Raw genomic sequence first — 14,962 nt, 5'->3', positions numbered from 1 at the left:
GGGGGGGTGTGAGGTCTGACATTTATCCATATGAGAATGTTGGAGGAGGGGGAGGAGGGGGTCTGGGAATCGAGTAATCAGAGGTTACCTCCACTGCTACCTTGGAGGTGCAATTCCATCTGCTCAGCAGAGACACACAAAGCACAGTGGGGGTATCGGGTGGCCCACTCTGCCTTCCCCCTGGTGAAAGCAAAAGCTTGGCTGACACCAACCCAACCAGCTAGACCAGAGGAGGGCACACACACACACACACACAACACACACACACACACATTCATTCATTCATTCAGGCCTCAAAAGTCACATACATTCGTCCAACACAACAGCTTCAGTCTCAGAACCATTGCTGAAACTCTCACTGAGAAGCAGCTTCAGCCTGGACGAGAAAAAGCCACCAGAGCGGAGGGTGAACGCGCATACATGCCAAAACAATCAAACCTTGCCAGGAGTAAAGACAAAGGAGTCCCGTTTCTCAGACGTGAGCCACGGCCACATCCTCCACAATGAGTTTCTCCTCTCAGAGAATCTATCGTCGCCTGTGGAGTGGAATCTGTACCAAAAACAACTCAAAGCAAGCAATAAATCTGTCTGGAGGAGTTATTCTGTAATATCAACATTAAACACCATTAATACCAAAACAATTACTCTGAGGACACTTAATCAAATGTGGTGTTGGAGCTATTTTTCAAGACAAAATCATAAATTTCCTTTCTAATGCTTCTACAAACCACGCCTGCGGGTTCTCTGAAAAGGCCACTAGTGAGAGTGTGTGTGTTTGTCCAGGATGAGGGGGGCAATGTCAGGGGACTAATCAATCCAACTAGGGGGGATACAAGCGGCAGGGAAGGGCACAGAGACCGGCAGCAACCTGAACCACAGAGCAGGGCAGCCAGCAGAGCGAACACAAGGCCAAACTCCCCACCTCCTCTTTTCAACACACTTTTTCCTCGCCTCTCGGCTTGTACTGTACGCTGGTCGTACAGCTCATCTTTTTTTTTCTTTTAGCTTCTTTTGTTCTCCCTCTGGTGACCACTACTGCTCAAATGATTAGCTGATTACCCCATTAGACAGTTAAAAAAAAAAAAAAACTTTATAAACATTATCTTCAATAAACATGTAACTGTTTTGCAGAGTGACACATCATCTGCACCACTTTATAGGGTTTCAAATGTTTCTATAGTAGCACCAACACAGTTCCTGAGTTTCATTAATGAAACTGGCACCACACAATACCTGTTCCAATTCCTTATCTTAAATAAAATAAACATCTACCTAATGCTTATTTCATTAAACAGCAGAAGCCAACTTTCTGTCTAAGGCTTAATAAATTACATCAAAATTATGATTTAAATCACAAAATGTCAAAACAAAAGTAGTAATAGAGCATTAATCTGAACAGGCATTCAATGCAAACTTTCTGTAACTGTCAGTTTTCAGTATAACGTACAGTATTTCGTTAGTTTGCTACCCATCCATACCTGTCTCTTGTGATAAATTTGCCATTACTACTAGATGGCAACCAAGACAAACAACCACACTCATTAAAATACAGCATTTGTTCTGCTATTTTTCCCTTAAGGTTTATGTTTAATGTAAAACGTGTACTACATTTTTGCTGTTGCAGTGTTTCTGCTGGGTGGTTTGTATGCAGCACACTCTCAAATGCACCCCAAATGACAGGCACAGAGAGAGGGCCTTCCAAGGAGATAGGACAGGGATGGTAAAAAACTTTATGGATTTTCTGACGGTCCAACGGCCCGACAACGCAGCAGGATTGGTCCCGGTGATCCCGATGGCCAGTACGACTATGAAGGGGTTTTGTTGTACCTGGGTGGAACATGGCGGGGACCCTGATGCAAAATGTATATGCATGAACACTGCATTAGCAAAGGGGCCCTTTATCATCAGATGAGGAAAACCACCTCAGCTATAAACACACTGCTGCAAACTCTTAAGTCAAAATGCCAAACATTCTCCACTCTCTGTGCGTCAGATGTGAGGAAGTGTTGCCTTTTCTGTTTTATATCATTTTTAATTGAATAGTTTTGTGTGTTAGGCTTTTAGTAGGAGAAAACAAGCAATTTGAAGACGTAGCCTTGAGTTCTGGAAAACCACAATTGATTTTTCTTGATGTGGATAATGGCATGTTGCAGCCCACCTCTTTTCATTGTATTTTACTGTCGTCAACCACTTTTCTTTCCCCCCTTCTTCTTTGTTTGGCTGCAGCAGATAAAACCAACCAGCCCCATTCAAAGAAGGAGTTTTATTTTTGGATAGTTGCCCAGCTGTCAGATTCATACCGCAGCACCGTCTCAGTTCAGTCCTGCTCAGTTCTGCAGGAGAGGGATCATCGTGTAAGTTGAAAATTTCATCCCAGCCCATCGGATTATGGATTTAGATCTGTCAGCTTGCTATAAATACAAATGTGATCTAATGTGCAACGATGTCTTCAGTGGAACAACAACAGAGGTTCAGAGTAAACCTTTGAGCCTAATCAATAGTTGATTAGTAAATGGGGAGGGTTCAGTGAGAATGAGGGGTGAGGGGTCGTGCTGTCCCAGAGCACATCATTAAACTGTGTAACACACTCTCCAACACACCATTAGTCCAACTCAGCCCATTACGGCAAGGCCACTGGACTTAGCTGAGAAAGCATCTTGACCTCACACACATGTTGGACTCTTTCCGACACACACACACACACACACACACAGGGAGTCAGACTAATAAATCGTAGCCCTGGGTCATCTGCTGTCTGCTGGGACCGGCAGCTGGCATTTATAATGCCATTTACTGTACACATCTTAGAAATTATAGCCTTTACCACGTTCATTCAACTTTCCATGAATCCCATAATGTATGTTTTAAAATACAAGGCGACAATATGTCATGGTTAGACCAATACTTGTGGCCAATGTAATGAACATTTCAAGTCTTGACCCACTAGAGTTTCATCTTTGCTTTTCATTTAGTCAATTAATTGTTTAAAGATATATTTATCTATCTTGGTTTTTTATGTATCCTGGAATTTCCCAACCACTGGATAGCTGTGGGATGAGATCTTGTGTTTGAGAGCCGCTATCCCTAAAATAATATCATTAGTGTGAGTCTGACTGTCAGTGTCACATGAGGGTTTAAATGCTATTTCAGAGGCTTTTCCATCCCGACAGAAATAAACCTCTGAAGGGGGAAAATGTTGTATTTAGAATTCCTGGCATGGAAATTATCAAATTTAAAGATCTTGAATATAAAATTGGAATGAAACAAAATCCATCAGCAGCTTCACAAAGCCAGCATCAGTTGAGGTATATGTTTTGTGCCACAATAGAAAATGCCAACAGCAGCACGTCACACTCATATACAACAGACAACGATGTGTTTAAGACATGACACAGGCCCAGCAGACTTAATTGCTTTATGACAGAACAAGTCCATAATCAAGCGAGCACGGCCTCCCCACTCCCGCCCCAGATAAAGAAGGGAGGTGGGGGGAAAACTTTGATAACTACATCTGAAAGGATGAAAGACTCCTCTATAAATAGGATGTGGATCATCCAGGGGGGCTTTTGTTTTCAATTGGGATATTGAATCTTATCTGGCTGACATTTTGGAGACAGTATCCTGGTGACATTTAGGATATGTCGCAATTACAGCAACATCCTTTTCAGGTCCAACCAGCCAATTACAGATGTAATTTTTCCTATCCTGTCGGGTAAACCTTTTCATGTCATGTCATAGGGCACGGCACCCGTGTGTGTGTGTGTGTGTGTGTGTGTGTGTGTGTGTGTGTGTGTGTCTGTGTGTGTCTGTGTGTGTATGTATGACGCTCAGCCCAGTGAGTGTGTGTTTAGAAATAGCTTCAGTAGGGTCCCTGCATTCCAGCGGCTGTTCTAACATGTTGTAAATACAAGGTGTTAGAGAAAACATAGGAAGGGGGTGGTGGAAATCACTCAGACCTATTACAAGTGCTGCTGGAGGGGGGGGGGGACACAGGATGTAGGTTATCATAGATAAACAACCCAGCTCACCTGCAATCAGTGCACGGGCAGTGTGCTTGGTTATTTTAAACTGAACATAAGAATAAGATCTGCATCCACCAACATTGTTCTCATATCACAAGGATTTAGTTTTGTTTTAAGTCAACGAATAATATGCATGAGAGAGATTTTTTAGCAAACTTTCCAGCATCTTATAAACCATGCAAGGGCACAAAATCCATCACATATTCTCTTTCAAATAGATCATGTTTTATTCTCAGCTTCTAGGCATATAAGAGACGCCATAGCTTAAAACAGCTTTAAAACTGATTTCAGGTTTTAATTCCCACATCAGCCGGGACTGATGGCAATCTGTGTCAAGGTGGAGATGTAACAGGGCATGCAGGCACACACATGCACCCCTCACATTGTAGTACATGCAGCATAACCTTCACCTAACACTAAAAACCACGGACAAAACCTTCCATAAACCTATATAATCACAATCTACCAATGCACTACAACATAAAACACATATATATACCTCCAGCAGCACATATAGCTGACACACAGGATGAGTGGGGTGCATAGTGAAAGTACAGCTGCAAGACTACACAACACAATAAGCGTCACAACAACAAGTTAAATCAATGTAAAACTGGATGAAACTGCTGCAGATCCGAGAGCTCGTGAAACACCGGCTTCAACACTTGCACAAGCATGTTGTCAAAAAAAAAAGATTTAAAAAAAAGAACAGAAAAAAAGAAAGAATGAACACGCACATTCACACACATTTTCCACTAGACTTTCTATTTTAACCACCTAAATTGCGCTCTCTAATAAGAGGGAAACTTGGCTGCTGAGTTCAGATGTCTGAATGTGCGAGTCAAAACACCACAGAGCTGATAAGGAGGGAATTAAAAAAGAAAGAAAAAAAAAGAAAAAAGAAAGAAACACATACTACTACCAAACACCGGCGGTGCAAAAAATACCTCCGTTCATCTCTTCCAAAACACCCTCCCATGCTAGTTTTAAGTCCACTCTGCGTCGTTTTTAAACGGAGGTTTTCTTACCTGGAGTCTGGCTGAGCAGTAAAGTTACCAGGGCTCCCCACAGCACCGCGGCCAGCTGCATCTTGTACCCCCGCTTTTCTCTCGCTTCTCCGGGCTTCCCTTTTCCCTTTTTCCCCCTCTTCTTCTCCTCACAGTTAAATATCAACGGGCTTCTGTTACGAGAAGATGCTCCGGCTTTCACGCTAACTTCATACCATGACTGACTTTTTAGCCCCCTTTCTCTCCCCGGCCTCCTCCTCTTGTGTGTGATAACGCGACAAAACCGGGATTAAAAAGTTAACTCTGAGGGGAACAGCTCGGCTACGGTCTCCAACATGTTGTGCTCTAGTTACCGACGCTGTGGCTACCAAAAGGAGCTGTGGACTGTACCAAACACAAGCTAAAGGGGAGTACCCTGTGTATACGGCGGTATTTTTAAGCTACAATTAGCCTAAAATAGCAACAGTGGCGAATTGGTACTACACCTTGATTTAAAGAAATTACAAAACAATCTCTGAATATCCCCAGTTTGTAGTTTTTGTATGCATTATTTTCCCCCCATTTCAACATACACCCCTATCCCTCAAGAAATGGTCTCGTCCAAAATCTTTGTGTCATTTCTTAAGTTACAATGTCTTTTTAAAAGGGGCCTGGTGGTCAGCAAATCAAAGACAAGGTCAGACAGCTTATAAACTGTTTGTGCCTTTTTCCTCACAACACGGAAAAAAGTTGTTTTTTTTGTTGTTTTTTTCCCCTGCCTCTGTTTCTTACACAATGTGGGTTAAAGAAGAGTAGAAGAAGAAGAGTGGAAAAGCCTCTCTTTGTCACTTATGTCAGTGGAGGCAAATGACAGGGCAGTGGTTTCCACAGTGCGGTGTAATGAGATGAGGTTATTACACAGCCATTATTCAGTACCAAAGTTTTACGAAAAGTTACTGGAGGGATATCATGGTTGTATTAAAATGCAATTAATTTCAAAAAGGTCACCATGGACACATACAAGTCTTGTCTTTGAAATTACAAGAAGTTCCTATAGGGATTATATAAGTCCACCACAAGTTTATACATGCAGTTTAGTCCAAAAAGACTAAAAAGTCATTATTCACTATGATACACATGGTGCAAAATCCTTTAGGAATATGATTTTAAGCATATAATTAAGTCAAGACACACTGCAAGCACCTACAGGAGTATTATACTGATACCAGGAGTTAAAAAAAATGAGCATTATGTCATATATATTCACAATGATCTCACTATTAGGGATCACAGACATATCAGCAGTTCCAGTATGGATGCTGTAATACCCAGACAACAAATACAACATATTTTAAATCTCATAAATTATAGACTAAGTAAGACATTATGTACAGTACACCATAAGTTCCTATAGGTATGTTAGTGTGATGGTATGAGAAACTAAAAGAATAGATAGATAGATAGATAGATAGATAGATAGATAGATAGATAGATAGATAGATAGATAGATAGATAGATAGATAGATAGATAGAATATGGTAAAATCTATTATGGGACTGTTATATTGAACTAATAGAGTTATAATATTGTAATCAAATTCTTTAGTGTCCCACCTAATTTTTTCGTCCTTCTAAATGACTGAATGAGTAGCATGTGCACTGCTCCACATGTCTACATATTCATGTTTCTGCTCTATCCCTGGAAGGGAGGCTTTAGACCTCCCTCTCTAATTGAGGCAGCTTTAGTTGGGATGCGAGCTCCCGCGTCTCTAAACAGAACATCATCATTCAGCACACGCCTCCCCTCCCACTCTCCCGTGGAGCATCCATCAGAGTATTACATTTCATCCCAATAAAAGTCGTCTGCACCGTCACTTATTCATGATTTGATACAGAGCATATTAATGAACAACGCTTTGGAGCCGTAATAGTCCTATGACAAATCCTAAAGACACTGAACGTATTCCTAAATGTAAGATCCAATAAGGGGGGTTATAAATGAGGCAGAAATGCTATTAAGCACAGTTCAATAATACATTATAACCTTCTAAACTCTAAGGATCAACAAGGGTGGGATTTACTCATTACAAATGACCTTAGACACCATATAAGCCCCTATCAGAATACTTTATGACTACGATATATAAAAGAATAAAATACCCCGATTTTATACAGGTCCCAGAGTTAACTTCTGAAGACAAGATCAAGTGTTGTATCTGTTTACAGCTCAGCCAAACAAAGCATGGCCTGAGATCGCATCACAATGTATTAATAAAACAGCCAACAATGTCATCCAACAGGCAATTAAAGAGTGTAAATACCTTAAAAGACTGTTACTTACAAAATACGGCCAACTCCAAAGTACATTTTTTCGATCGGGAGTTTTGAAATACTCCCACAAAACTCTCCTTTTCACTCTGTACTCAAATACTTGCTCACTTTTTGTGTGTGTGACTGAATAAAACACCATGCATGTATCTGAGTAGGGACTACAACTTGCTCTTGGGTAGAGACTGAGGGGCCACTGGCCATTAACAACATGTATAAACACTTCTGCTTTTAGATGCGGTGGGACGACCCTTTGTATGAACTAGCGCCTGCGAAGCATACTGAGGTGTTACGCAATCACACACCACATATAACTCACTTTAGTTATATTATACAGGCGCTGTAACAGTCACAGAGACCATTACGATGCACTTTTAAATATATGCACATCAGAGCCAACAGAGCCCAAACCTGTGTTTTTAAGAGAATGGGGAGTGACAATAAAGACAAGATGAGTTTTACATATTTCCCCTCGGCGCAGTCCCACTGCCGAATGCAGTGACTGAGCGGTGAGCTGATCCAGGATCAGGACCCGGACCAGTGTGGGCGGCCAGCCGGCCCGCCAGCAGCGTGAACGGAGAGCAGCTGTGGCCCCTTTCAGCTCCCATCCTGTCTCTGAGAGAAGAGATGGAGACATTTAATTATAACCTGTGATTAATGTGTCCGCAGTGGGCCAGGAGTCTGTCTCTGCAGCACCAAGGGCTTTCGTTCAGGTTCCAGACAGTCTGACACACACAGACACACACACACACACACATACACACACACACACACATAAACACACACAGACTGAGAATGACTTTGTATGCTCTGGTACACACTGTTTCAACAATCATAATGAAGAACCTTATCACTTAGAGGTGCCAAAAAGTCGCACCAGTTCTCTTCTGACTTTTATATTCTCTGTCTCTTTCTAAGACACCACCAGTATCTGACACCTTTTGGCCAGTGCAACATATGGCTGTCAGAGAAAGTGTGTGTGTGTGTGTGTGTGTGTGTGTGTGTGTGTTGTGTGTGTGTTGCTAGGAGAACAGCTGTGGGCTTATCACGTTAGGTTCCGCTGATAAATAAATAGAATTGCGCTGGGAGATGAGGAGGCCTGCCACAGATGGAAAATCAGACAGGTGTTGGAATTTTTCTTATGTGCAGTCATGTTTGCATATATGTGAGCATGTGTGTGTATATGACACAGATGTGACCTTCCCTCTCCACCACTTGCCTGTATGAACATTCCTCTCTGAGATTAACACAGGAGCTGATTAATTTCCTGAGCATCTTGCTTTCTCACACATTAAATGGACATTTATAGCTGTGTGGTAACTTGAAGCAGGAGTCACATGTTTGCGTGAAATAGATCCCGAGTTATGCCATAGTGTCACCAGTTTTATGGGACCATACCAGTAGGTTTTGCATGGTTTTGCCAATTAACTACAAATAGTTTTTACAAACATTATCCTCACTTCATTATCCTGGGCCAAGTTTGTGGACTGACTTCTTACATCTCATTTGTTTCAGTTTGTTTCAGCGCGTTGAGAAAGTGAATTTGCAGCAACTTGAAACTTGCAACTTACAATTTTTTTTTTGTTGTTGCAAAAGTTACATTATCTTTGTGTAATAACCCAGTAGTTAGAAGATACTCAAAAGGACTAAAGCTGAAAACCACAGTGTTGCATCACATCACCTCATATGACATGTGTCAAGTGCTGCCCCCTAGCACCAACGTGAAGTATCGCGCTGTGGCTCGCCAACAGGACCAGGACCACACAGAGACAGCAAGAGATGAGGAGATGGAAGTCAAGCTGCTATGGGAGCTGGAAAGTACAAAACAGCATTTTCTCTTTCTTTTTTTTTTCCAGGGGCAGCGAGGTTGGAAATAAGACAGTGGCGTGAAGTGTCGCGGGGCGCACGCCTTAGCCACCGCCAGTGTGTGTGTGTGTGTGTGTGTGTGTGTGTGTGTGGGGTGTTTTGGCCTTAAGTTGCATTCTGAAGTCACTGCAAGCTGTCGGAGACTAAACTTAGTAGATGAAATTTTGTCGTCAGGACATTAGGAATAAAGGTGGTGCAAATATGACTGTTACAATAAAACTAAAATGCAATTCAGCACATGATTCCTGACACTCTACTGTGGCATGCTCATTAAACACCCCTATAAAGAGAGTCCCGTCCAAACTGCATCAATGCAACTGTATTAATGTGAAATCATCGTCAAGGTTAAAATATATTAAACACACAGTTACGGTTGTGGTCGTTAATAAAACAAACAATGATAACCATTGGTTTCACATGGGAAATGAACAGCAGTCTCTTGTGAGAAAGTCCTGTTTTATTGACCCATCCATCCACCACATCCCCGTCCTAACGTGGACTTTGTCGCTCTATATACTGTCACCTAACTTCCTTATTTGCTCACATCATATTAACGGTGGCTGCTAGAGTTCGCTCAACAATAAAACTTGGCTGTGGATAATAATAACCTGCTTGCACAGACGACCTATGTTGTCTGAAATCTTTACAAATTCCTTTTTAAACCTTTTTAAATTTGAAAATTTCCAACTTCGGCGCTCCCCTGTACAGTGTAAAAAAAAAAGACAATCTGCCAGACAGCAATTATAGAGAACAGAGATCTTAATTAATGTTTTTATTATATTAACAATTAAACATTTAATTAGTAACTGATAATTTAGCATTATTAATTACGAATTTTTCAGTGTGTCAAATGATCATGTGTGATGTGAAAGGAGTCGCTCACAGTGATAAACCCACCGAGGATTACCACCAACTCTGCAGCTTTTGTTTTTTTACGGCACAATCGCTGATACCGAGCTAAAGGGAGAGCGACTGTTGAACAAAATTATGAATCCAAGTAGATTCTAATGTTGTTCTGTTTCTGCTGGGTGTGTAAATAGCCTGTTGCTAACATGTTAGCCATGACCGCCTGTAAAGTTCTTCAGACCTCAAGGGGCCGAAAAAATATGATTGCAGCTTTAACTTGTGTTTTTTAACTAATTGGCTAAATTAGACATGCTAAACCACCAGAATGGTTCTTTAAACATTATAATGCTGATGGCAGATTTTTTGCTACTTCCTGTCTCCCGCTCTTCTCTCTCTTTCTGTTTTCCCTGGCCATGATGTAACCAGAGACACCCTTATTAAAATTAGCAGGGGAACCCGACCACACCACACTCCACATGGCCAGGACTGGCTGCTGTGCCACAGTCATACCCACCACAAATGCACACACACACACACACACACACACACACACACACACAAAGACACACAGCGCGTCCTGCTGTGGTGTGGTTCGGAGCCCAGCAGCCTGTTCTGTGGCCCGTTTAACTACAGGGCTTTTCTGTGTGAGGTTTATTTTCGTGGATGCTCTGCTCTCTCCATGTTCTCCTCGCACAATGGGCTCGTTTACATGTGGCCAAAGTCAAACACACGCTGACATGGATGCAGGCTTTCGCCTCGCTTCGTTGTTGGCATTTCGAAGCATGGAGACTCAGTTTGACCGCAGGCTTGTCCTCGGTCGCGATGAAAAGGGCTTTTCTTCTCCAAAGCAAAACTGGTGTTATTTTAGATCCAATCATAACTTGTCCTTTTTTTTTGTTTTAAAGGAGAATGCCCTTGTTATTAAGAGCTCAAAGGTTATCTGATTTTATGATAATTGGTTACTGTTTACTTTTATTTTCCTAACTTTTCCATGTCACACACTCACAGTATTTTGAGCTGAACAACTGTCCCGAGATATAACGCTTTCAGGGGTTTCTGACTCTGTGCTCCTCTCTGTTTCCTGAAGGTCAGTGGAGCACATGTAAGTTCACTATAGTTGAACTCTTTGTCTCCACAAGTGAATTCACTGATTGTGGCGATTACAGTGAAATGAAATAATTTTGTTTGGAGATTTGACATACATGTCCCTATATCAAGAGTGATGTTGCTATATGACACCTATAAGTGGATATATTATTATCATATACATCCTCTGGATATATGAAAAAGTTTATAAAAAGTATGAATTATCCAGATTAAAAACCTGTATATGTACATTAAGAATAAAAAAAATATCTATATCATGAATTTTTTTTATGGTATAACATATTGCGACCATATATGTGAAATATATATGTTCAATTTATTATAGTAGTAGTTTATTATAAGCATACATACATAAACATACATATTTGCATCAGCTAGACATATGTCAATATGTGAAATTGTTCCAATTCCTAACAGGTTTATGTTTATTTTTATTTTATATGTACATATATTGAATTTGTATTTGTATATAAATACAAATTCAATATATGTACATACGTTACATTTGTGTACTGTTGTGACTGAGCCTTTGGAGCAAAGGTTGGGTGGGTGGTTGAGTGATACCTACAATTTAGTGGCAGACACTGTGCAGACACAAGCGAGTTTATCTTGGATCACTGACACTGACTTAGACAAAGCCTCACTTTCACCTGTTAAAACATTCAGTCTTTCTCACTTGGGTTTGATGGGTTTTCAATTGAGTTTTATACAAACACAACATTAAGTGAATTTTACGGGAATCGGGTTTCTGTTGACATCTTTCAATGCTAGTGATCCACCATTAACATCAGCAGCGGGCGCATCAGAGATTTAGACATGAATGTACATAATCAGCACCTACACAAGCAAACACGCACTTGTTCCTGCAGGTGTACATAATGTGAATGAATCAGCACGTTCACACGCAGGTAAACATGCGCACATTCCTCCCCAGCACAAAGTACACACACTGCAAAAACCCACCTATACAGGCTCACACACCTGGCCTGTTGGCATCAGGTCTTAAAACCTCATTAGAAAGCCATCAGATCTTCTATGACTCACGGTGCCGGAGGCGCCGCTGCTACCAAAGAGGCCCCAGCTCTGAGGCTCCATACCCAGAGGGAGTGCACTTAGACCTGGGTTGAGGAGAGGTGAGGCCAGTGCCGCTCTGGAAGCTCTGGACGGGGCTTTCTGTTAAAGCTGCTGAAATGGAAACAGAGGCCAAGAGCTTTGATTTGGCTTTGTGGGCAGAATTATCTCTGAGGGCGAGATTAAGATTTTAAAGTAGGATAAATTGTTGCTAATCATCCTGTGCCTTCACAAAGTGTCACACTGCACGCATACATGGATCTCATGCACACACACACACACACACACACACACACACACACACACACACACACACACACACACACACACACACTCAAACACACACACAGTGCTATATCTGAAATAATGAATCCTCAGTGGTCCTGTGGGAAAATTGGATTCCAGATCAGAAATTAACTTAAAATGCAGGAGCGTTTATAATTCGAATTATATGTTATCTCGATGCAAGCATGTGACTGATTGTAGGGCTGGAAGTTTACATGAGCGATATATCACTATAGAGCCAGTTTCTACACTGCTACAATAAAATATGTACCACAGACATGTAAAAAACTAAAGTTTTTAACTAAATTAACCCAGTTTTAACCGACGACCCATACAAGTCGTCTGAACTGCAAATCACAGATGAAAATTAAGCAGCAGAGTTCACGAGATAATCAAAAAATTATATGTTGCATAAACACTGTTGTATATGTAACACTGCATTAAAAAAATGTATTTACTTATATATTTAATAGTTAATAGTTAATAGCTAAAGGAGTTTATGGGCAGTGGTCTTTGAGACATTTGTGACATCGGGGTCTCCACATGATGAGTTTTAACAATGGAAGAAAAAATTTTCCTTTAGTTGTGTTGAAACAATTTTTATTTTTTGTGTGTTCGGATCACAAAGAGTCATATCTGGTGCAACAGTGTTTCTCATAATGGCTTGTGGTTCAGGGCAATAATATAATAAGGCATTGTGTGTTGCTATTGGAAGGGGTATCTGGTTAATGTAGAGCAGCTTGTTTGTTCGCTGCTGGCTGGACGGCCTGTGGAGGGGAGCAGTACAAATCCAGCTCTGGCTCTGAATGCGTCACAGCCCCGACCACAAGGAATGGGACCAAATATTGACATCCAGCTCTGAAAGCCAGAGCTGCTATAAAGCTCACATGTTGACCGTAGGACCGCTAGTGATTTAGTGTTCCTGCATCCGCTGGGCTCCACCCGGGGGACTCGCTCACCCAGCTACACTTCAACCAGAATCACCCCAACGATTAACATGTATTCGTGCACACAGGTCACGTGACATACATTTCCGGCCCGTGGTTTTTCTCACTGATCTACATGTGGCGGCAATGCGCCCAACAGATACAGCACTGCACCGACAGACACAGGGAAGAAGACGAAGACCGCTACCAAGTAAACACAGATGTAAACAATGCAGGTTTTAAACTGCTCCAAAGATCTGCTTTGCAAACGTTTCAGGGGGAAGGAAATGCACTCAGCATGTTTATTAGAGCTCGAGCGTACACACAATGTGTTTGAGGAGATTCCTGGATGAATAAAGGATAAATAAATAAACACTTGATGTAAGCACAACCTTTGTTTGTTTACACGAAAGAACTCCACCGGAGACCTTTAAGATCTGTATGTTCTTCTCTCCCAGGTGGCATCACTGTCATCATTTGGTGAGGAGCAGGCCTGAGTGGAGGCTGCGGCTCAGCAGGTAGAGTGGGTCTTGCGTTAAGTGGAAGCTCAGCAGTTTGATTCCATTCCTGTCTGCATGTTGAAGTGTCCACGGGCAAGATACTGAACCCCAATGTAGCATCGGCGTGTGACTGTGGTAGGAAAGTGCTGCATGTGTAGAACAACACACAGTGTGAACGTGGCTTATAGTGTAAAGTGCTTTGAGTGGTTGATAAAACTAGAGAAGCACTATATGAGAGCAGTGCATTTACCATTCCTTTTGAATGAAAAGACTGTTCAGATGAATGTGGCTCTGCTCAGCGTGTCTCTTTGTAATCAGTAGCAGTAGTTGTAGACAGTTGCCAGTTTGATGTGTTTATTCTATATCTGGAGAGGTTCAGTAGTTATTTCCTCATCCACCAGTCTTGCTGTTGTTACCAGCAGCAGGAGTGTGATCTGTCTACGCAAAAGGTGCCAGGGACCTGGATCGCTTTGTGCTCAGAGTGCACAGGTGAAGCAAACTGCAGCACCTCGAGAGATGGTCTTGGAGACTCCAACTCAGTCACGCGGCAATCGGCTGACCAATGGTGGAAATATGATCCAAGGGCGTTGATTTAATCTCAACATTGTTGGGGACACATCAACCCCGCATTCCTCCAAAACAATCAGGACTTTTTAATGCTCTCCACCAAATAATCAGTTTGGTTTGGATTAACATCTAAGATCTGTATTTACATTGAGAAATGTTTTTACATTTAAAAATGTTTGAGGTCTGGACTGACAGCACTGATAACTACACTGCATGAAAAAGTGCAGCCGTCTTATTTATTTCAATGAGACTTCATTAGTTGCTCAGTTAAAAACAAAGACACCGGCTCAATTCTTGCAGTGTCATATGGTAACGTACTATGTTGGGTCAATCTAACACATGAAAGCGCACATTTTATTGTCACTAGATGACTTTGTTTGTGCTTTCACAGTGTCACACTGACATGTATAATGTACAAACTTTTTTTCCAGAAGTTCAATTTTCATTCCACTTAGTGTG

The 14,962-nt window shown here is 41.6% G+C and overlaps 1 protein-coding gene across 2 annotated transcripts in view; it reads right to left on the bottom strand.

Annotated features, from left to right (window-relative positions):
- lrp4 (low density lipoprotein receptor-related protein 4) overlaps nt 1-5,350 on the bottom strand; it is a 117,389-nt gene extending 112,039 nt beyond the window's left edge. For both annotated transcript variants that reach the window (XM_023404171.2, XM_087173452.1), the window contains exon 1: nt 5,051-5,350. In XM_023404171.2, coding sequence (XP_023259939.1) covers nt 5,051-5,111 — 61 coding nt within the window. In that variant the 5' untranslated portion in view covers nt 5,112-5,350. The remainder of the gene's footprint in view (nt 1-5,050) is intronic.
- Nucleotides 5,351-14,962: the final 9,612 nt, after the last annotated feature.

The sequence above is a fragment of the Seriola lalandi genome, unplaced genomic scaffold (genome assembly GCF_002814215.2).
Source record: "Seriola lalandi dorsalis isolate HSWRI2012SDOR001 ecotype SW California unplaced genomic scaffold, Sedor1 jcf7180002054228, whole genome shotgun sequence".
Lineage (NCBI taxonomy): Eukaryota > Metazoa > Chordata > Actinopteri > Carangiformes > Carangidae > Seriola > Seriola lalandi.
The sequence above is the reverse complement of the archived record's forward strand: the minus strand, read 5'-3'. Positions and strand labels throughout refer to the sequence as shown.